General features: G+C 39.4%; 1 protein-coding gene across 2 annotated transcripts in view; it reads right to left on the bottom strand.

The window, feature by feature from the left end:
• Positions 1-663: 663 nt before the first annotated feature.
• Positions 664-21,737, bottom strand: part of ube2f (ubiquitin-conjugating enzyme E2F (putative)) — a 50,495-nt gene continuing 29,421 nt past the window's right edge. For both annotated transcript variants that reach the window (XM_005752722.1, XM_005752723.1), the window contains exons 8-10: positions 14,950-14,982; positions 13,862-13,924; positions 664-1,528 (exon numbers count right to left, since the gene is read on the bottom strand). In XM_005752722.1, the coding sequence (XP_005752779.1) occupies positions 1,478-1,528; positions 13,862-13,924; positions 14,950-14,982 (147 nt within the window). In that variant the 3' untranslated portion in view covers positions 664-1,477. The remainder of the gene's footprint in view (positions 1,529-13,861; positions 13,925-14,949; positions 14,983-21,737) is intronic.

Below are 21,737 nucleotides of genomic sequence, written 5' to 3'. Positions count from 1 at the left end.
AAGTTGTAAGGCTTTCTTTGCACCTATTGATCTTCATTGGAGACATGTTCACACATGAACTCTGGAGAATGTCAGGACTGTCTGGTGGGATACGATACACTCTGCAGCTACCGGAGCAGGCAGGAGGGAGTGCTTGCTGTGAATTCACCTGACAGTCACCTGTTCTTTTCGCAGCTCACTTTAAAGATCATTGAAAGGTGGCTGCACGTCTCTCAATAATCTTTGGAACAGTTCGGAGCTGCAGTGCACGTGGTTGATGACGAAGAACGATCTTGAGTCATTTTAAGTGTTTCCTACGTACATCCAGGAGGTCATTTGGAGTCGTGTTTAAGGTTTCCTCCAACTTCTCTTTCTTTGACAGATTCTTTACCGTGTTTAGCACTTTGTTGCTTAGTGCTGTTACCAGACTCTTATGTAATCACTTCTTTAAAACCAGTCGTTGTTTCGCTTACATGAAGAGCCAGCATGCCAGAAGTTTTGACTGTACCGTTTTAACCTCTCCAATCTGCAACACAGAACTTCACATGTGCGCTCACCTGTGCTGTGTGTGTGTGCGTGCGTGCGTGTGTAACAGAGACAGATGCAGTAAAAAAGACAAAGAAGTGAAGAGGGCAGTGGTGCAGAGACAAGAGATGAAGCTGAAAAATGAACAGTGCATTTGGCTGTTTTTGTGGCAGTATTTTATGTCACTGGAACTGAAAACACACAGCTGTGTCTGCGTGCATGTGTTTGTGTGTGTGTGTCTGCGTGCGTGCGTGCGTGCGTGCGTGTACACATGCAGAGAGAATGACATTAAAATGGGTCAGTGTGGTCATTCACATGCTGTCTAATGGGGCTGGGGGCTGCAGGCTTTCCAACTTCCAACCAATGTGTGTTTTTCCATGTGCTCACCTTTTACTGCAGGCTGTGACTGCGTGTGTGTGTGTGTGTGTGTGAACTCACATGCATTTTCACTTTAGTGACACAAACATGGCAGGCACTGGAACAGAGAACTGACAGTAACAGATAATCTTCCTCTTGAGTCATCAAATTTAAAAATAGCCAAGCGTGACTTGTTGTCTTCTTCAGTTAAACATCGCAACCAATTCCATCGCCACGTGGCTCGTGTCCGACGGGCTCGTCAGCGGGGTGGCGTCATTCGTGTGTCTTGCCACAACAGACAGACACTGTGGTCACTGTAACCCTCGGCCGATTAACTAAAGCGTTATTTTCTTGTGTATGTAAGTCCTCTCTTCAACGTGTGACTTTTTTTTTTTTTTAAATTTCATTCCTGCGATGTGAAGTTTATTGCAATTGGGTGAACAGAAGAGGCGGGGCGTCGCCAGAGCTGTGGTGTCGAGAGGGAGGGGAGTGGTACGAGTCAAAGAGTCAGCTGCTGATTCACACATGTGGGAGGGGAGTTGGCCAAGAGAAGCAGAGGCAAGGTAGAGCAGTTTGGTTAGTTGGTGCAGGCTGCAGCGGGTCACCAATGCTTTTATCATCTGGCGTAATGCTTGATGTAATCTTGAACCTTATTCCGAAAGTCCTCCTGAGGACAGAGAAGGTAAAGAGAAGAAAAGAGTTAGATGGGAAAACTAGAAGTAAAAATGTTGCTGTGTTGCTTTTTCCCCATTTAAAACCAAAAATGGCAAAAAAACACAAACACTGATCTAACTGAAGATATTTTAATGTACTTTTTAGGTCGCTATGCTAGTTTTGGACATATTAGACGCTGTAAGGCACTTTTTCATTCCACATGTTAACTTCTTGCCAAATAATTGGAAGCAAAACAAACAAAACAAAAAGACAAACAAGTGTAAGAAGTATGCACGAGGACTAGGCTAATCTGAGGCGACACTACACAAATGTAGATCCAGAAAAATCAAGGGTCATTTGAATTTTACTACACTGAAAATATGCAAATGACCTTCGGCAGATTTGTCAATTAATTTCTTGATGTACAGTGAAGGCACCCTGCTAAAAATGCAACATGTGTACGGGTACAGTATGATGCATAAACACTGTTAAACAAGCAACGACAACAAGATAAATAACAGCCACTGTTGCAAAACTAGAACATTAATTTCACCAAATATTACATCTCTTTTAACTGTACTATGCACAGTATCAGTCCTATGCAGATGTTACACTGCAAGTAAACGTACGTAAAATCTACAAGCACAAAAACCCAAAACAAAAAGACAAACGTTTAAATTCTTACGTCCGATAGTTTAAAAATGAAATTCTTCAAGTTTTCCTCACTCGGGGCACATCTAGTGCCCGAGACGTGGAGTGCTTGACATCTTGATAATAATGACGTCTGTATCGAGTTGACGTTCCTTGGCCATATCCCTTCTGGTCCTTAGTGTCTTCCTCTTTCCTTACCATGTGTCCCCCCCCTACTCGATCATGCCCCTTCAGGTTATGCTTGACATCGTTCCACCCCCACCCACCATGCACGAGTCCTGTAAACGCCCCTCTGTCGTTACTTCGACTCATATCTCCTGGTGGCATCTGGTCCAACCAAGCTGTGTGTGACCTCCACTCTCCATCCTCTTTTTTCCCCTCCTCCGCTACCCGCTAGTTTTAGTCACGGTTTAAGTTTTCCATCCTTTAAAACCATCCTTTTCATCTTAACTTCTTTTTAATCCCATTATTCCTCTAAACACTGTTTCAATTCAATTTTATTCAGATAGCTTATACTTGCTTTACATTGTAGAGTAAAAACCTTATAATATTACAGAAAGATGTTTCAGCAAGCCCTTTGTGACAGTCCAGAGACATTACAAGACTCACACACTCTCACATACACACACACACTCTCACACACACACACTTTGAGGGTACAGGCTATTAATTTGAGCTGCAGCAGCTTTACTCTGTTGTGAAAAGGTTTCCTTTATTTGGTCTACACTAGAAAATGCAAGGTCAGGCTGTTAGCTACACACATTATAAATCATAGAAAGTGCTGTAACTGAGGTTGCTGCTCACACATAACAACAACACAGGGGACATTTTTTACTAGTATTAATGATGATGCAGGTATGACTCTGCACAGATTGCTAGCATTTCCCAAGTATGCAGACATGGGGTAGAAGTTAGGCCCCCCCAAAAAGAGTTGAATCTGACTTAGGCCCTAAATAGCAGGTTAATCCTACTCTGTTTATTTAAATTTCTAATGAGAAACTATGTGCTACAGGCTCACATGGTCTTCTGCTGAATGTATTTTGAGTAAATGATCTTTTCCCCAAAGAACAGCACACAAATCATTCCAAACAGATGGATTTAATCCATCTGTGCTTTCAACTGGCCATTTTGTTTTTGCTATAAATATTTAGCTAGCTTATTTGTGACTAAATTAATATTTGTGCACCCTTGGTTCCGAAGCATCCTCGTCTGTCGACCCACTTCTTAATATACCTCTGCTTTTTTCTTTTTCTTTTTTTTTTAACCCATCCACCACCACAGGGTCCTGCCCTTGTCACAGAGTCCCCCCCTCTTGTCCAACCTTTCACATAAATGTGCCGTGCATTGACAACAACGCCCTTATTTATGCGTCAGGTCGAGCGGCCTGTTGGTTACGCACACATTTCTCTGAGGTCGCTGGAGTACGAACAAGAAATGGAGAGCATGAGAAAATATAGAGTAAATGGGAAAGAGAAAGAGAGAGTCTGTGCACAAACAGGGGAGACGGCATTAATGCTGAAAAGTTGCCAGCAACCATAAAAGAATTGATGACAGCGGTCTGAGAATTGGTCCATGGAGGGATGATGGATCAGCTATTCTCTGTTGAGAGATTACTCCCTTAAGACTTTAATTAATGCTAGAAGAGGAATGAGCGCAGTGTGCTGGAGTCTGGGTACCCAAACTGCTTGTTTCTAAGTGAACCTACTATTTTGGTTTATTATATTGATATATATATATATATATATAGAGAGAGAGAGATCAGACCGTACTGACTAACATACTCAGCCAGTCACACTGCTTGGCTTGTGACCTCAGCTTAAAAAAAGCAAAGAGAGCTACTGAGAATGGACAAGACTACAGTAAAAATGGTGAAACTGAAGACATACACCTAGTGATGCACAAATCAATGAGTCAGGGATCAGAATCATCCTTGATTGGTGAACATCTGTTCAGCCTCGTGTCTGTTTTGTATTTTGCATGAAACGTTGATGTTTTCTTGATTTTTTTTAGTTCTGGTTATTAGAAAAAAAAACTGGCAAAACACACTGAGCCAAGAGGAAATCAAAATGGGCCAAATATATTTCAAAGCTGCTATTACAAAAGGTGTAACTTGAAGAATTACTGCACAATAATTATAAACAACTTTTTCTCTTCCATTAATTACATTTGAACAGCTTGATCCAGGCTTCATCAAGTATACCTAATCAACTACTTGCTAAATGCAATTATTTAACCAGTCAGTCCCATTCAGCACATTGAGGCATGTAGACACAGTCAAGACAGCCTGGAGAAGTTAAAACCAAACAGCACCACAGACGTTGAAGGTGACATGGTTGTTGATGCCAAATGGGCTCATCTGAGTATTCCAGAAACTCCCGATCTGCTCGGACTTTCCCACACAACCATCACTGGTGTTTACAGAGAATGGTCTGAAAAAGGGAAAATATCCAGTTTGCGGCCGTTCACTGGTAGAGATCAGAGGATAAGTGCTGGACTGTTTCAGGCTAATATGAAGGCAAGAGTAACTCAAAGTAGTACTCATTATAACTAAGGTGTACAACCTGGTGAGTGGAGGTCACAATGAACTCATAATGAGCTTTGTCCTGAAATATTGGTACATTGAGGCCATAAATGGGTGGACATGGTCAGTAACAGCACTCTGACGAGCTGTGGTGTTTAAATGTGGTGTTTAAGAGCAGCTCAGACTGCACAGGATGCCAAACCTCGAAGCAGATGGGCCACAACAGCAGAAGACCTCACTGGACTACACTCTGGTCAGCTAAGAGCAGGAGCTTGGATGATGGGGCCAGAATTTGGTGTAAATAATACGAAAGCATCGTATTTTTCGGACCATAAGGCGCACCGGATTATAAGGCGCATTAAGCAAAACAAAGCAGTCAGAGAAGTCAAACTTTACTCAACTCATTCTTCTTGCTTCCTCCACTTCCGTACCATTGATTCATTAATGTTGAATTCTCTCACAGCTGCTCTATTTCCATGTTGTTGCAGTATATGAATGACTAACCTTCTATTGTGGATGGATTATCTCAGTTGTTCTCCTGACTGAAGTTTGGTCCTTTTACAGCAGCCTGCCATGCGATTGCATTTGTCCCTGACCATTGGAAACCCTCACGTTAACGAGTAGAAAAAAGTTAGCGTTCATCCTCCAGCTTCACTGTGTTTGTTATGCTAACATAGCTGTGTCGCTAGCCACCACGTAGCACATCATTATATACCAGCTAGTCCAACTTCAGTAACCCTACAAACGTCACTGCTGTTTAGTTTTCTGTCTTCATTTATGTTGGAAGTGACAGCAGAGCTGTACGTTTGAATTTTTTAACAAATCTCTCAGTCAGAACGTGCTATATCATGTTTAGCTAACTAGCGAGCTAACTTTCTGCTAACTTCTAACTCTGTTAAATTTAATAAATTCTGTTTTCATGGATGCCTGGATGTTAAACTTAATTGTTACACCTGGTAAAGCAGCAACGCTGATCATTTTATTAAAGATGAAAGAATTTAGACAGTTTTTAACTCTCAGTGATGCTGCAGTGTTCGTTTGACTTTGGGACCTGAAGTAACTGAGTTTAGGACCCAGATTACTCCACGAGGCTCTTGACTACAGTAACCGTAATTCTCCGACAATCCATAAAGCGGTGCGGCTTCGTAGCTTACCAAAGTCGTACTAAAGCGTTTTTTGACAGATTTTTGAGGGTCGTGTACCAAATAAAATCGGTTTGAGGTCTGTATCACAACCAGAATACATAAGGCGCACTGTCGATTTTTGAGAAAATTAAAGGATTTTCAGTGCGCCTCATAGTGCAGAAAATATGGTACTTAAACTACTTAAACTGTTAGGGCTGGTAGTAGAGGTGAAATCCTGTGGGGGATATTTTATTTACACACGTTGGGCCCCTTAGTACCAGCTGGGCAGCGCCTAAACACCACAGCCTGTCCGAGTGTTGTTACTGACCATGTCCACCCCTTTATGACCTCAGTGTACCCATCTTTCAGGACAAAGCTCATCGTGAGTTCATTGTGACCCCCTCAGTCAACAGATCTAATAGTGCACCTTTGGGATGTGGTGGAATAGAAGGTTTGCATCACTGATGAGCAGCTGACAGCAACTGTGTGACACCACTGTGTCAATATCATCTCAAAATCTCAGAGGGATGTTTCCAGCATCTTGCTGAATCTGTGCCACAAAGAGTTCAGACAGTTCTGAAGGAAAAAGGATGGAGCAAACTCTGTACTGTAAGATATACTTAATGAAGTGGCCAGTGACGTGCGTATAGACATTAGTATGTCAATCTATCCAAGAACTGCTGAGAGAATTCACTAAAGGCTGAAAATTTTAAGCTCACAGTTCATCTTCTGACTACTGTTATAATAAAACCCTGCCTGTGACACTTAGTGGCTCTTCTTCCTCATTTGGCAGATGACGTGACATCACAGAGGGAATTAAAAAAAAAAAAAAGGCAAATATGTGGTGACAAAATGACACATTAACTGTGGAAGTAAACACCAATAGAGTGCACACAGATTTTAAGCTAGAAACTCTTTGTCAACTGGGTCCAATTAAGATGTCAATACAGACTAGGAAGTTTCTCAGTGGCAGAATAAGAAAACAAAAAAACCTTAATTAAGCTATCACACAAATATGAGGAGAAACAGGATAAGAGCAAGAACTATTAAAGACGACTCACAAAAAAATAGTACGGGTACATTTACATACTTTGATCATATACGTTTCTCTTCCTTTGTTCTCGATTTTTCTCTTACAAAAGAAAATTGGCTGAACTGCAAATTACTCTGAGATTCATTAGATTTAATATTGCAAGTGAACTCTGCAGTCGATTAAAAAGTTTGTTGGACTGGAGCTTACTTTTCTTGGCTTCACCTAGAGAAAGCAATTAACTCTGTTCCTCCAGTGATCTGCACAGGTACTCAAAATATGCACCACCATCAGTGGGAGGGGAATGTAAATGAAACCCTGTGGGTTCAAATGGTTGGTTTAAAATCGGCTAAAATATAAAAACTGAGCAACTGAGGGCCTCGGGATATATCAGGTAAGCAGACTATGAAGGGAAAATATGTCGGCGTAAGGAGCGATGTGAACAGGAAAGTAAAGAAAGGACAGCAAACAGAGATGACATCCATCGAATTAGCCAACTGTTCCCAGTCGTCTTTTTAAACATACAAAAAAGACGAAAGAAAAGCAGAATGAAGAACCAGGCACGTGTTAAAATCATGTTCTAAGCTTCTGTAGTCAATCCACTTGTGTCCACTAATCAAGGATTTCAGTACCCTGGATCATTCTTTGCTGCATGTAAATGTAATTTGATATCTCGCTGGTAAAACCTGGAAGTGTGAAATAAACTCCCAGGTATCCCCCCCTCTCTCTGCACCCACTCAGCTCAGCTGAAACTTAATTAGCACTGCTGTGGGTGAATAGCTCTGCATTAATTGAGTGCATGGAGTGGTATACTGAGGCCACAGCCTTTTGTTTGAAAAACCTATACTGGAGGTGTCACTATGCAAAAGCAACTCTGCTACAGTCTGAAAGGAGGAGGTGGAGGCTCTGGCTGCTCACGATGGATGACATCGTGGCTCATGCAGCACTGAACTCGTCACCACTCTGGATTCCCTCGGCTTTTTCACCTTAAGAAAGGCCAGGCTGCTCATTATACAACTGCTGCTTTGACTGAAATTTAGAGCCAACTTGTGCCTCACTTTATCTTCCAGTGACTGTTTTCTGATTATTTGCACAAATCTTTGCTTCCACTTCAGCTACAGTTCATCAGTGTCTACAGGCAGGGCCTACGCTTTGTCTGGCCACTCCGGACGCACCATCTTTTCAGATGACAACAAATGGAGTTAAAGACCTTTATAGACCACTTTACATCACATGCTTGTTAAGTCAGCACTTGGTCTGACTAAACACAGACAGCAGCAGAGAGCAGACATGTCCAATGCTGTTGTCGTTCACTGCCTGGCTGCCACTGCAGAGCTCTGACACTAAACTGATAGAACAGGTACACAACACAATAAGGTGACTGGAGCTGCTGAAGGCTCTGACAGTGTGCTTGTTAACCCGTGTAAGAGCCTGCAGTGTAAATCCAAAGGACAGTCTCCCCTGTAAGACTTTGGGAGTGGACATTAAACCCCCCCAGTAAACCTCGTCTGTTGTGTACGTCGATGGCACAAAATGAGTGGACTGTTCACTGTTATAGAGATTGTTGGGGTATTATTTTGGGATCCTGTTCTACACCACACACTCCCACATGCACTCATATCCCCAACTTCCTGTACTGTGGACTGAAAGACAGTGAGAAATCGTGTCTATGCATGGAACTCACTCCAAGCTAAATCCATCAGTCATTCAGTTCTTTATATGTTGAGACAGTTATTTTATCTTTTTCTGTTTCTGTGCCGCGGTTTGACAAATTTAGGGAATACCTTTTTACATGTCAGATACAGGGGCAATAACATCTGCTGAAGCCTACTGGGATGGTACCGATAATTCAGGACATTTAGTGGGTGACAAAGTAGAAAAATATTAGTATTTTATAAACAAGAAGTGAACACTGCTTCTTTTAAGAGAGACTCAAGAATAAGCAACCTTGATACGTGGTCTCCTTTTGTGCTTTAACGAGACCCTGTGGGTCATTCATGGACAGAAAGTTGATGAGGAGAAGAGAAGCCCAATCGAGATGCAGCAAAAGGTGAGAGAGTGTGTGTCTGTACTTGACACGTCTGACTATTGACTGAAGAAGCAAAGCCACTCGAGAGACCCAGGAGTGAGCATCTGGGAGAGTTAGAGAGAGTTAGTCCCTTTAATTGGTCAGTAACAATAAATGGAGGTGCAGAACATTTAGCATTGTATGAATGAACTTTGAACCCTCCAAGGGCTGACTGGTACAAGGTCACTGTGCCGCTCTGTGCGCTTTAGGACTAGGACAGAGAGTCTACTATGTATCCCAAATACACAGGCTCCCGTTTGTATTTCATATCCACCGAAGTATACGTGCTGTAACACAGTCCTCTGAGCCTTCTGCTCGCTCACGGTTCAGCTTGTTGACATGTTAACAACATTTGATATTTTATGATAGAAGCATGCTCGTGCTCTCTGGTAGCGTGTTAATGGTAACAGCCAATGTACACTGTTCACACTGTCCAGAACATTTCCACCACTGCTGTTGAAAAAAACTGAACAAGTAAGATGTAGGACAATTTTTAAACAATGTGATGTTTTTACATTTCTTCTATTGAATTAAAGCATTTCAGTAAAAAGAAATGAGATAGAATCCAACTTCTCTTTCTTGTAGGTGCAAACTTAAAGAAACGTCTCATCGCTGTGATCACCAACAAGGACTTCTCCAACAAGTACTAAGCCATGTTTTGCTTGGAAATCAAATACTTTATTAAAAGTTTAAATTATAACTTTTATGTAATGATTTTGATTCCTGGATCTTTGGTTGATACTCTGTAATTAAAAATGTAATTCCTAAAAACTTGTTAAAACCCTTGATTAAAAACTGAAGATTTGCATTTCATCACAAGGTGATGGCTTTATTTAAAATCCAGCATGGTGGCATACAGAGCTAAAAAATACAAATGTGTAATTGTGCAGATACTTGTGGACCTGTATGCTTTTCAGTTTGCTAACAGATTCAGTACTGTACAAAATATTCTTAAAGTAACTAATATAGTTGGTGCATCATCGAATGCAACCCAGCCCTATAGCCCTTCCTCAAGTCTTTCCACCATTCAACATTTACTTTTTTCTTCACATGCAAAACCTACTTCGAGTCAGCATGTATTATGTAACTAGGGCACAGAAAATGTTTACACATCAAGAAAAACAGGTAACTGACAACAAGCGCCCAAATCACCCTGTTCTTGGTTTGAAACACAGATCTCAGAAAGATGACAGTCAGTCAGTCTCATCTTTCACACACTTCTTTAAGCTGGAAGGAGCTAATTAGTATTTATAGATCAAGTCTTTGCTGAAGACTTCAAATGTCAGAGACTGTGTGCATTGCAGAGCTCATTATTAATCCACTTCCTTCATAAATCACAGAGAGATTCATACAGAGAAATACAATTTTTTTTTGTTCTGAACATCTGTCATAGGATGATCTCCTTTCTTCAGTGTCAGCTACTCTACCACGCTTTGATCACCTACTACAAATACAGCAGTTTATGTAAAAAAAAAAAAAAAAGTTTGAACAATATATATAAATATAATTTTTAAAAAAAAGTGGACATGTTAACACAATCTCCCTGTCCTATTTAGAGTTATCTCTGAACTGTTTGTTGTACCGCTGTCTACACATGTACACAGACAAAAACCCACTCACAACTAATAATAGCACAATACCATTATAACCAACAACGCACACACACACACACGCACAGATTTACACACACTCATACTGCATTGCTCATGAGGATGCTTCCTTTTAGCCACTTTAACCAGCTAATGTATTCAGAGAGCAGCCACAGGAGGAGCCCCACTTCAAATGCCTCAACACAAAGTAGCACACGCATCCACATTCACAAGCATATTTGTGTACTGACACTCGCACTCCCACATCTCTATCCACTCGCTGCTGAAGTTGATTACAGCAGGCTTTGACTCAGTGGGAGTGGGTCACGGTTGGATGACTTTTCAGATGTTGTGACTCTGAAAAGCCACAACAGGCGGTAAAGCACCACTAAAACTTACTGAAACACATTTCGAAATGAGAGATTTTTATCATTAATGTATCAAATTAGTAACTTTGTTAACTCAGAACTATAACTGAAAACACTAACTGGATACACTACAAAAACAAATTCTGCCTTTTGGTCAGTCTTATCAATTCAAACTGCTTTTAGTTTCACAACTGATCTGATTATATATCTGTAGTTCAACGACCAAAAGTCTGTTTCAGTATAAATGTGTGTAATCAGTCAAAGTTTAGAAAAAAAACACTGATTTGACTAAAGCCACATTATAAAGCTGAAACGGGTAAAGGTGCTAAATAACAGACTGGGGCAGTAGAATTTTAAATTTAATTTTAAATAAATTTTGTTTATTTGTTTAATTATAAAGCACCGAATTACAGGTCACCTCAAACTGCTTTATACTGTAAGGTCACGTTTCTAAAGAACACAGAGAAAACCCCAACAGATGGACAACCCCTATCAGCAAGCACTTGGTGACAGTGGGAAGGAAAAACTCCCTTTTAACAGGAAAAATCCTCCAGCAGAAACAGGCTCAGTGAGGAACAGTTGGGGGTGAGCTCATAGAGTTTTCTGTCAGTGTAATTATCATATTCATTCATTGCTGTAAGTGAACAGCAATGAATGAAGTAGCCACAGCCAAACGTAGGCGCTTCTGCTATTCTGTCTGTGTCCCACAGGATGCGGTTGTTGAGACAGCAGTACATCAACTACATTAACTACAAGAAACCTTCATATAGAGATTCTGCACCACATACACTGCAACTAGTGTGACTGTTAATTAGCAATTAAACTGACACCTAAATGTTTAAGTCTCACATGTGGTCAGCTGGTCAGGGAATAATAAAAAGTGCATTTCCAGTAGTAGATTTTCTTACCTATCACAAGCTGGCTAGACTGTGTGGAAATGTGTTCATCCCAACGGCATTAAAATGCATTAAATTACAATGCACAATACATGAGTAATATATGAGAATAGTGCAGAGTGATACAGGATGCAAGAAAATATCATTCTTACTAACCTTTACCTTTGTAACCAGAAATGAATTTTTAATAACTTATAGTTAAACATTTAAAAGGTTATTGCCCAGGTCACAAACACATATTCTGAAAAGAATGACATATAGTTAGTAAACATTTATACCTACAGGAGCTGCTAAGCCATGCAAGCCCATCCCATGAAGCTCCTGGTGCACAGATTTTGTGCTGCTGTTAATGCCAGAGGAGGTCTGGAACTCTGCAGCCATTAAGGCAGCAGAGCATATAATGTTTTTAGAGGGGTATACTGAACGAATTCATCAGCTACATCATGTTAGATATTTGTCATAGAAAACCGGAAGTTAAGAGACAAAGAAAGAAGGCTTTCATGAACCAGTAAACCACACTCACATGACAGATTAAGTCTATACATGGTTTACAGGCGTTTGTTTCCACCTATTTAGTCAGTTAATAAAGATCCAGTGGATGCTTGACAAAACACAGCAGTCAATAAATGAACTATTTGCATGCAAATTTACCTACAACAGCCTAACAGCTGCAACTTCTGCCACAAACACTTTTTAAACCCTCAGCCTTTTAAAACCCCACGCACAGTCAAACCTGCATATCTAATGGGGGCTCACATGGCAACCATCATCACACACTGTTGGATACACTCCAGTGAACACGGGAAACTGTACGTACACAGGGCAGAAGGTCAGTGACGTACTTCAAAATGCTTTCAGCTTGCCCCTACTGAGCCTTATAATTATTTCAACAGTCAGCAGACTCCCTGCAGATGTTGGCCAGAAATCTATGAATTAAACTTATGTGACCAAAATACTCAAATGATCAGTTTTAACAGTTTTGACACTAAATCGCAGGTAACTGATGGCCAAGTTAAACATAGATGGAAGGGAAGTAAGGCAACGCAGCGGGAATAATAATTTAAAGATTAATCAGCCAGGATAAACATATTTTTTCAGGGATCTTGTGTGTGTATATTTATTTATTTATTCTCCATTGGGATTCCACTGTTCTCATGTTGGCTCAAAGCTTACCCAATATGCAAAAAGCCCAGTAAATCCCTGGCACTTACCAATATAGGCTTGACTAAATATATTAAAGTTATAGTCAGAATACATAATTAGCTTACAAACCATCAGGGTAGTGAAGCATATATAAACCCAGACATCCAGTTTGATGGTGTGTTATTTGACTTACAAATGGCAGAGCGTGCTTCAGAGGCAGTGTATTCAGTAGTCTTGCAAAAAAAACACCATATGCACCTGCTCTGTACAGACAGTTCTGGAGTCATAACGTCACTGTCTGCTCAAAAAGGTTGCCGTGTGCTCTTTGTCTTCAGCCCACCATACCAGATTAAAGCACACCGAGTTACCACATAATCCAGCTACAAAAGCAATGGTTTGCACAGAGCACCTCTGAAACCTACAGCAGCAGAAATGTTGTTTCTAAATATAGCTTATATGCAGGATATGCAGCAGTAAGAATCTCACTGTAATGATCGCAACGTGTGTATGTTTCTCCTCCAAGACATGTAGATCAATCTAGCGTACTGGGATTATCAACATCTACATATAACAATGCAACTATTATTTTTAGAACACACATCTACAAATTATATGTTATGTGTAGTAGCTGATCTCAAATGAATGGAGACATTGTTCACATTATGTGTGCATTTAGTGCACACTTACATACATTTTCGTTAAACTAAACTGGAATGTGTTGTCGTGCATATCAGTAAATAAGAGTAAATAAGCTTTTTTTGCCGTCTCATATATACAGAGATATAATGAAGATTTTAAAAAGGCAATGTGATAAATTAAAGTACAAAGTCTGTGTTTACATATGTGAGCGATAGCCACAGGCTAGTATTATGAGGACTACGAGCACATCTTGGATGCTGCAGATAATTAACAAGTGTGCCGAATTTATACCAGATGACCTGAACGACATGTCTCACCTTGTCTCTCAGATGATGTTCTGCTGCATCAATGTTCAGCGGGTCATCAAAGTTCAAAAGGTCCTGTGGAAGAGGCAAAGGAGGGAGTCATCATCGTTTGATGGATCAAACCACACACATCTTCAAAACTGGCATTTATTTCAGTATCAGCTACATGTGTTAATTCTGTAAACTTTGGTGTGGGAAATACAACCCACATTCACATTACTTCCTTTCTGTACTGACACCCTGAAAGCAGCAACTGTGATAAACAGAAAGAAAATTGAGCTAAAACAGACGCCTGAGAAGTAGTTTCCTTATAAAGTGGTAGGACTTAGGGCATGGCCACCGATATTTAAAGATGTTAGATGCTGTTTAGACATGTTCGAAATGTGATGAGGTTATTCAAGCTCACATTAAATGACTGGACTAAATATTCAAAATGCTTTAAGCTCCTTAATCTCTTCTTACTATGGCAGTAAATAACTTTTTAAAAGTTATTTTTATTTAATTTAAAAAAAAAAAAAAAAAAAATCAGACATACTTTTAAAATTCACGTTTAGATTCACAAAATTAAACATTTAACATAATTCTGAAAGGACATTCAGATAACTGTATGTTTTTCCTCAATATAACCCTCAATTCGATTACTTATCAATTTCATTCATTTCCTAAAGAATTTATAATCAATTAGTCCTTATCTTTCCATATAAGACCTGGAACTAGGAGACATCCAGAGCCAGCTGGCCCAGGATCTCGATAAGTAATACGTAATCCAATTTTCTTGCTTTTATTCCCCATCAACTCAAAGCGTTCATCATGAGGAGAAAGATAATTTCTCTACACTGCAGAAGCGGATAAAAAAAAAAACAAGGACCTTGTTTAATTTGATGTGAATTAAGAGTAATGTCATTAGCATAACCTACATACAGCGAGCAGCTTCAATAGTGTGAATGTCTTTGTGAAGGTTTACTCTCCAGTTAAGAGATTTAATTCAGGGAGGGCTTTAGGAAGCTCTTTCGTTGGATTTCCCCGATTTAGATGACGAAATTCTCCAATGAAACTGTGCATGTGTTCACGCGTTAGGTCATAAACTAGCAAAAACTTACAGTAAACAAGGAGTTCAATCCCCAGACCACATCCTAGAAGACAAAAACAAATTAAAGAACATTAACAAAAACACTACACTTACTACATTATATGCATACTATGAACATATTTATACTATGTTTTTAAAAACATTCTGCTTTTTGACTTCTGATAATGAAGAAAAACATTTTTGTTTATTTATTAAATTCTATAAAAGCGAATGAAAGATGACGTACAAAACGACAGCACAAAAACATCTTATAAGTCTGGCAAACTTTTTGGCAAGCAGATGTCAGAGACTGATGAACAGCTCAACACAACATGTATAAGATCTATAACACAATGCAAAACTTTTATAAGAAGTCATTTTCTGCTGAAGTGCTCAAAACTAGCGGAGGACGTGAGAATTCCTCAATAGCTGACATCTAACAACACGTTTGTTGAATAAAACACTTAAAGGCCAGCCTTTCTTTGTTTTGGTGTAAGTGTATTTCCCCTATCTGAAAACACGTTATTAAAGATAAACTGTTTCCTTGACCAGAATGTCAAAAACAGCAAACATTTTTATACATAACCTGTTACATAAACACATTTTTACACGTCTAGTAATTTCCTCAAAAGCAAAAAGATGCTTTTCAGTGCCGTCTCATGTTGGGATTATGCACAGTAAAAAGGTTGAAGGGTGATCTTCACCCACAATAGCTACAGTAAACAGTAAAGAAAAAAAAAGACAGTTAGAAATGACAACAAGTACATCAGAAGAAATTGTGAGAGACCAAAAAGACTAAATAACCTTCATTTCATTCACTTGCTAAATACAACTTGCAATACTGATCATTTTAAAGGATTACTTTGATTTAACTGAATGCTTTCAGAGGTTTCGTTTACCTTCATTCATGCCATAAGAAAATATTTTGTTAATTTACATAATTACATGAAGTTCTGAGTAATGATTATTTTAAAAGACAAACAACTAGCTTGTCTTTCAAAGTTCTGAAGGTGTGCGCTGGATGCTTTGTGGAAAAAAGTAAACACAAAGCCTTCTCGTTGTACAATGTTCATGATATTAAAACCAAAAGTTTTCTCTTCCAAATCATGGTGAGCTAAAACTAAATCCCTTCCAGCTTTTATTAAAGCCAGTCTAAAGTAAGAGATTATTTTTTACTTTGCTTTACTTTTTCTTAAAGCTGTAAGGCACTGCAGCCAGTGATATGCCCTTCTAAGCAGAAGAAAGTTTATGAGCAACAAGAAAAAGAAAGGGGAAAAGGAAAGTCAACACGAGCTCCGAGTGAACTAGAAGTTAGGTAGGTAAAAACCACTTTAGAGAAAACATCCGCAAAACACAGAAGGAAAAAATGTGAGGAAACTGATTACCTGAAGAAAAACAAAAACAATGTTATTACCACTCCAATCAACCTAGAAGCAAAAAACTACACTCCACTGACTTACTTTACATACTTCACTGCAAGGACACCCCGGCAGCCCAGTGCTCAGAGCCACGAGTGTGAGCAGAAGTCAGCAAAAGTCAGTAAAAGAGAAAGGACGACTTTGAAAAGTGTCACGACGCCTTTCCAATCAACATTTCCAGAATTTTCTAAAAGCTATGGTGCACCTTAAAAACAAACATCGGATTTAAACTGTGAAACAAACATTGCTTTTATTCTAATCCTTTAACAAAAAGAACCTCTGGCAGCATTTCTGATTAGTCAGCAAATAGTTTTGTTTGAAGTGAATTCATAAAACCACAAAGATGATTCTCAGCACTGGAACTACTGATATAGGACCTGACTATAAAGCACCTATTAGAAACACTTACATAGAATAAGTTGAAAATAAATACATGTAGGCACAATATTTCTGCTGAAATAAACCTTAAAGCAATGAAATATTGAATATGGCATGACTATATACAAATACACACAGCAAAGATATTTCACGTAGCAGTGTGTGGGCTGAAGTACAGAAGAGCGGTGACCAACAATCCTTTTGTTGTGTTTTCTTTTCACTTTTGTGAACCTGATGACACTTGCTGACGCACATCAACCCAAAGTCAACCACTCTCACACATATGATCACACTCACACCTACCTTTAGGTAAACAAACACACGCCACGTTTTAACTTGAGCTGGGGTCACACAGAGAGACAGGCCAGGAATAGAAAGGGACAGCCACAAAAAACCTTAAACAATATGACTGTGAGCATCACTCGAAGCCTTTTATGTCCTTCATAAATCGTTCCACCAGATAATCAGTGAAAGGCTGTTTAAATGTTGCCATTTTTAATTATAATAGCTGTTCTAGCAACCACTTAGCTTTGGATATGCAAAGTACAATCGTAATTTGGACAGATTTAGAGCCAGTTTAAGGCCAAAGCAGTGTTGGGGGTTATTCATTACAAAGTTATGCATTTTACTATAATCATTTGTACTTTGGCATGTACGCTCTCTCCTCCTTAGCAGCTGGGCCAATATGAAACTTTGCACAGACATCATCACACATACAGCAATCATTAACATCTATGCTTTTAAATTTATTTTAAATCAGAATTCTCTTGATTTTTCTCTATTCTTATTAGTGCTGCCACAATTAGTCGACTAGTCACGAAAAATCGTCGACTATCAAAATCGTCGACGACTAATTTAATAGTCGACGCGTTGTTTGAAGCTTTATAAGATCACAAAAGACGCAAGAATAAGTAGCAGGATTTAAGAGTGTAATAACGGACTGAAACAGAAGATGGCAGCACTGCATGTACAAGGATGCCAGCTGCCGTTAAACCCCGAAGAAGAAATAGCTCTGTCCCAGAATTCATAGCGCGGCCCTGCTCAGTTTCCAACAATGGCGGCAGCTAGTTCGTCTTAATATTACTCTTATTATTCTTTCTGGGTCACAAAATAAACTCAGTTTATCAAGACACCACATATTTTCAAAAGCGCTCCGACGTTTTTGGAGACGTCTGTTACCCACTAGCTCGATAGCTAGCCGGGGGCTAGGCTCACTAGAGCCTGTGAGAACACCGGACTCCCGGCAAATCGTTTTCAAACCCACCGCCGTCTTTCACTTCTCAGGCTAAACATGATATATAAGTCACTTAGATAACTTAAAAATGTTTATTATTTGGCTTTTTTCAGTATTTTATTTGTTCCTGAGTAAATCGGTTTGGCTGAGATTAAAGTTATAGTTTTTACACAGCTGAATAAACGTCAAGCAGACAGCTGATTATCAGAAATGTGAGATGCTCGAGAATATACTCCGGTGTCCTTTTATATTTTAGATAGCAAGGAGTTTATTAAACTTCACCGAAACAATCTGCAAATTTCATTAAAATTTAATAAACTATCATCTTGTCTTTATTTTTACTTAGCACATACCTTAAACACTTAAAGCTGTAAGCTAATGATAGTTATATAAGAGCAGATGCTGCTGGTGCAATAAGCTGTACGCTGTACGTCCAATGGATGATGATCTGATTAGTCGACTAATCGCAAAAATAATCGGTGACTAGTCGACTATCAAAATAATCGTTTGTGACTAGTCGACTATCAAAATAATCGTTTGTGGCAGCCCTAATTCTTATATTATGTTTTTGTCAATAACAAGCACTACTACTTACTGTATAATAGGTCTGACAGCTAAAGCTTGGGCAAAATCAGGAAATTGATCTCGACAATGATCCCAAACACAGCAGCAAACCTCTAACAGAATGGCTGCAAAAGAAAAGAATCGAGGTGTTGCAACAGCCCAGTCAAAGATCAGACCTCAAGTCGAGAGAAACCCTGTGGACTCAAACAATCATCTCAAGTTATTACTCTTAAAGTTCTACAAGTAGTCGAATTGTGGGATGTACTCGTTTTTTTGCACACACACTTCTACTGCATTTTTGTGAAGCTTTGTGAAGTTTTTCACAGGACTGATTGTGTGAGACTAGCCTCTAATTGTTCTGAACGGAGCCACAGGACTGTAACCCATACGTATTATGGGCTCATTCTAATAACATCTCCTGTCATTCAAAGTAAATTAACAGTCTGAGCAGCAACTATCAAAACCACCTTAGATGCAAATTAAAGTATAATAAATGCAAGTCTGCCACAAACTTTGGTAAATCCCATTTGTATGATTCATTCAAATACTCTTCTCAAAAAAAAAAAATTACATTGTGTAAGGAATACAGATGCAAAAATGTATTTGTCCACGACTTGTTTTTTTTAACATTACGATAAAGAGAAAACCAATTATGTCCTCACACTGGATACAAAGTTGCTTTCTGTGCAGTGCCTTCTTATAATCAAAGTCATGGAAAAGAAAACGACAGAGGAACCGCAGCTGAAGTACTTTATCAAAGAGGTTTCAGAGTAAAGTGTTCTCCATTTCTCAGATTTTCAACATTTTAAGTTTCATTTTATAGAAATAAAAATGCTTTTTTAAAATCAGCACAGTTTAGGATTTGTTTTATTTTTTATACATTTCCACTGTGTTCTGGAAACTAGTGCCAACAAGCAACATGAGATTAAAGTCGAATGTAACGTAATTGATTTGAGCTTCGGAGGAGGATTTGTGGGGTTCCATAGAAGTAATCAGAGGAAGGTAAGACTATGTGTGCATGTCCGCTACATCAACTGTGATTGTACACCAAACCACAACAAGAAAAACTGCTTATAACCACAGCATATACAGGCTGAGCAACTCATGAGCTCTATAACCTTAACAAATTGTGACAACATCTAAAATGTAATCAAAAACTGACTTAGGGATTTGGAAATTATTTCAATTCTACATTTATTAGAAAATAATACAAAAACTACATGCAAATTTAACCTTTTTAGTTTAACATTTTCTGTGTCTGTGAATTTACCATGGGTGTGTTATTCACTACCTTGTGTTGCTCACAGAGATTACTGTGAAAAAGAGTGTATACACCTGCGCAGCGCTAACAATTACATTTCTTTTTTTCACAGCAGATGGTTAATCAATTGATTTGATCATGTGATTTAGAGCAGGACACAACTTAATGATGTTTTTCTACCACAGGATTACTGAGATATTGTGTGAAGAAAACTGTGGTTACAGGATATATGTTGATGATGAAATTACACTGTGTTGTTGAGGTAATGTTGGAGAAAATGTGAATGTTACAGGGGAGAAATGAATACAGTTTGAGATATACTGTCCCTATCAGGTGCTGCTGACGACGCCCACAGCAGTGAAGATTGCTGAAAGAAACACTTGGATACATCAAGCGCACTAATAAAAGGTGACACACATCAAGGCCAGCTCGGAGTAAGTAGCAGGAAGACCGGGTACAAAGGGGGGGAGAGCCTCCAGGGCCCCTCGTCTCAATCCGGTTAAGAAACCAACTGAGCCACAGGTACTCATCAGAATGGCTGGGAATGTGCTGTGCACCTTCTTGAGCCTGTGGACCCTGAGTGGGATGAGAGGAGCACACTGGGACAGAGCAAACCACACCCAGTACCCGTATGGGTTTTCAACCAACTACTGGTGGCAGTTGATGAACACAACCGCTCACATAAACAACGAGACCAATTGTTATGCTTGTGATGCCACTGACTACACATTCTTCTGGACTGTGGCCATATAGCATCACTGAGAGCGAGACAGTTTGTTTGGTTGCCTTAGCAACACATCCAGGAGTAAACGTACTTGGAACACTGCCAACTTTTCAACTCCTCTGAACCTGAATGGACGGTTGATTCACCAGTAGCTGGGAAGGTGAACTGCTCTGGTGCGACAGACCTGCTGGCCGGACTCCAAGTATCTGACTCGCTGCAGGACATTGAACTGCTAAACAAACTGGAAACAGGCCAGTTACCTATGTGTATGAAGGACAATGGATTAATCCAAGTTGGAGATTTATCATGGAATTTGTGCGACATCATCTATTCTTTTGTCTTCTTCAAGAAGGATGTAAACAGAGAAGCCTTTTGTCTACATTTACATCATGAACACTTGAGGTTTTGAGCCAAGAAGATCAAAACACCTTGATCCAATTTCCTTTACAAAGCTTTTTCTGCGGTGACAACAGGACAGGAGAAGAGTTGTAAATGCAGATAATTCACCAGTTGACTCTAAACCCCACAGGACGCCTACAGTGAGAAGATTTGGGGGGTTGATAGGAGTCATAAAGAAGGGTGTTGACCAAGCTACAGCTTTGAAGTTAGCTGAGAGCCACATGGACAAACAAAGTCAACTGATGTGTGTGAATGCCTATGTCTGTATACAGTTGGATTGTAGTGACATATGATTTTTGAGAATGTTGATTCTTCTTGTTCGACTGTTGACATTCAGTTGTTTACTTGCAGAAATGCATGATGAATCGCACGACAGGAGTAGATGCACCACAAGGCTGGATAGTTTGGTTAATGACTGGTCCTTGGTGGCATCTTCTTTTGAAAATATTAACTCCTGTTTTTGGACTGTTGACATTGATTTGCTTATGTATAGGATGCATTTTACCGTGTATAAGATCAATGCTAACTAAAATGATGTCTAATACATTTGTTAATTATGTACTTTTACAACAATATGAAATGACTGAAATGAATGACATGACAGAAGCCTGTGTATAAATAACGCCTGCGCTGAAAATGTCAAGCAAGAGGTGCATGGCTAGAATATACTACACAGGAATAATTTGGAGCATAAAAATAACAAAACAGGAGGGAAATGTTAGAGTGAATTGTTAAATGTTGTCATTTTTGTGCTTACCATTTCTACATTGTTTTAACTCTGTGATGAAAGGAATTCATTCTTTTGTCCCCCTCCCCAGCCTCTCGAGGTTCTGGGGGGGGG

Source organism: Pundamilia nyererei, unplaced genomic scaffold (genome assembly GCF_000239375.1).
Source record: "Pundamilia nyererei isolate P.nyererei 1_Seehausen unplaced genomic scaffold, PunNye1.0 scaffold00376, whole genome shotgun sequence".
Taxonomy (NCBI): domain Eukaryota; kingdom Metazoa; phylum Chordata; class Actinopteri; order Cichliformes; family Cichlidae; genus Pundamilia; species Pundamilia nyererei.
The sequence above is the reverse complement of the archived record's forward strand: the minus strand, read 5'-3'. Positions and strand labels throughout refer to the sequence as shown.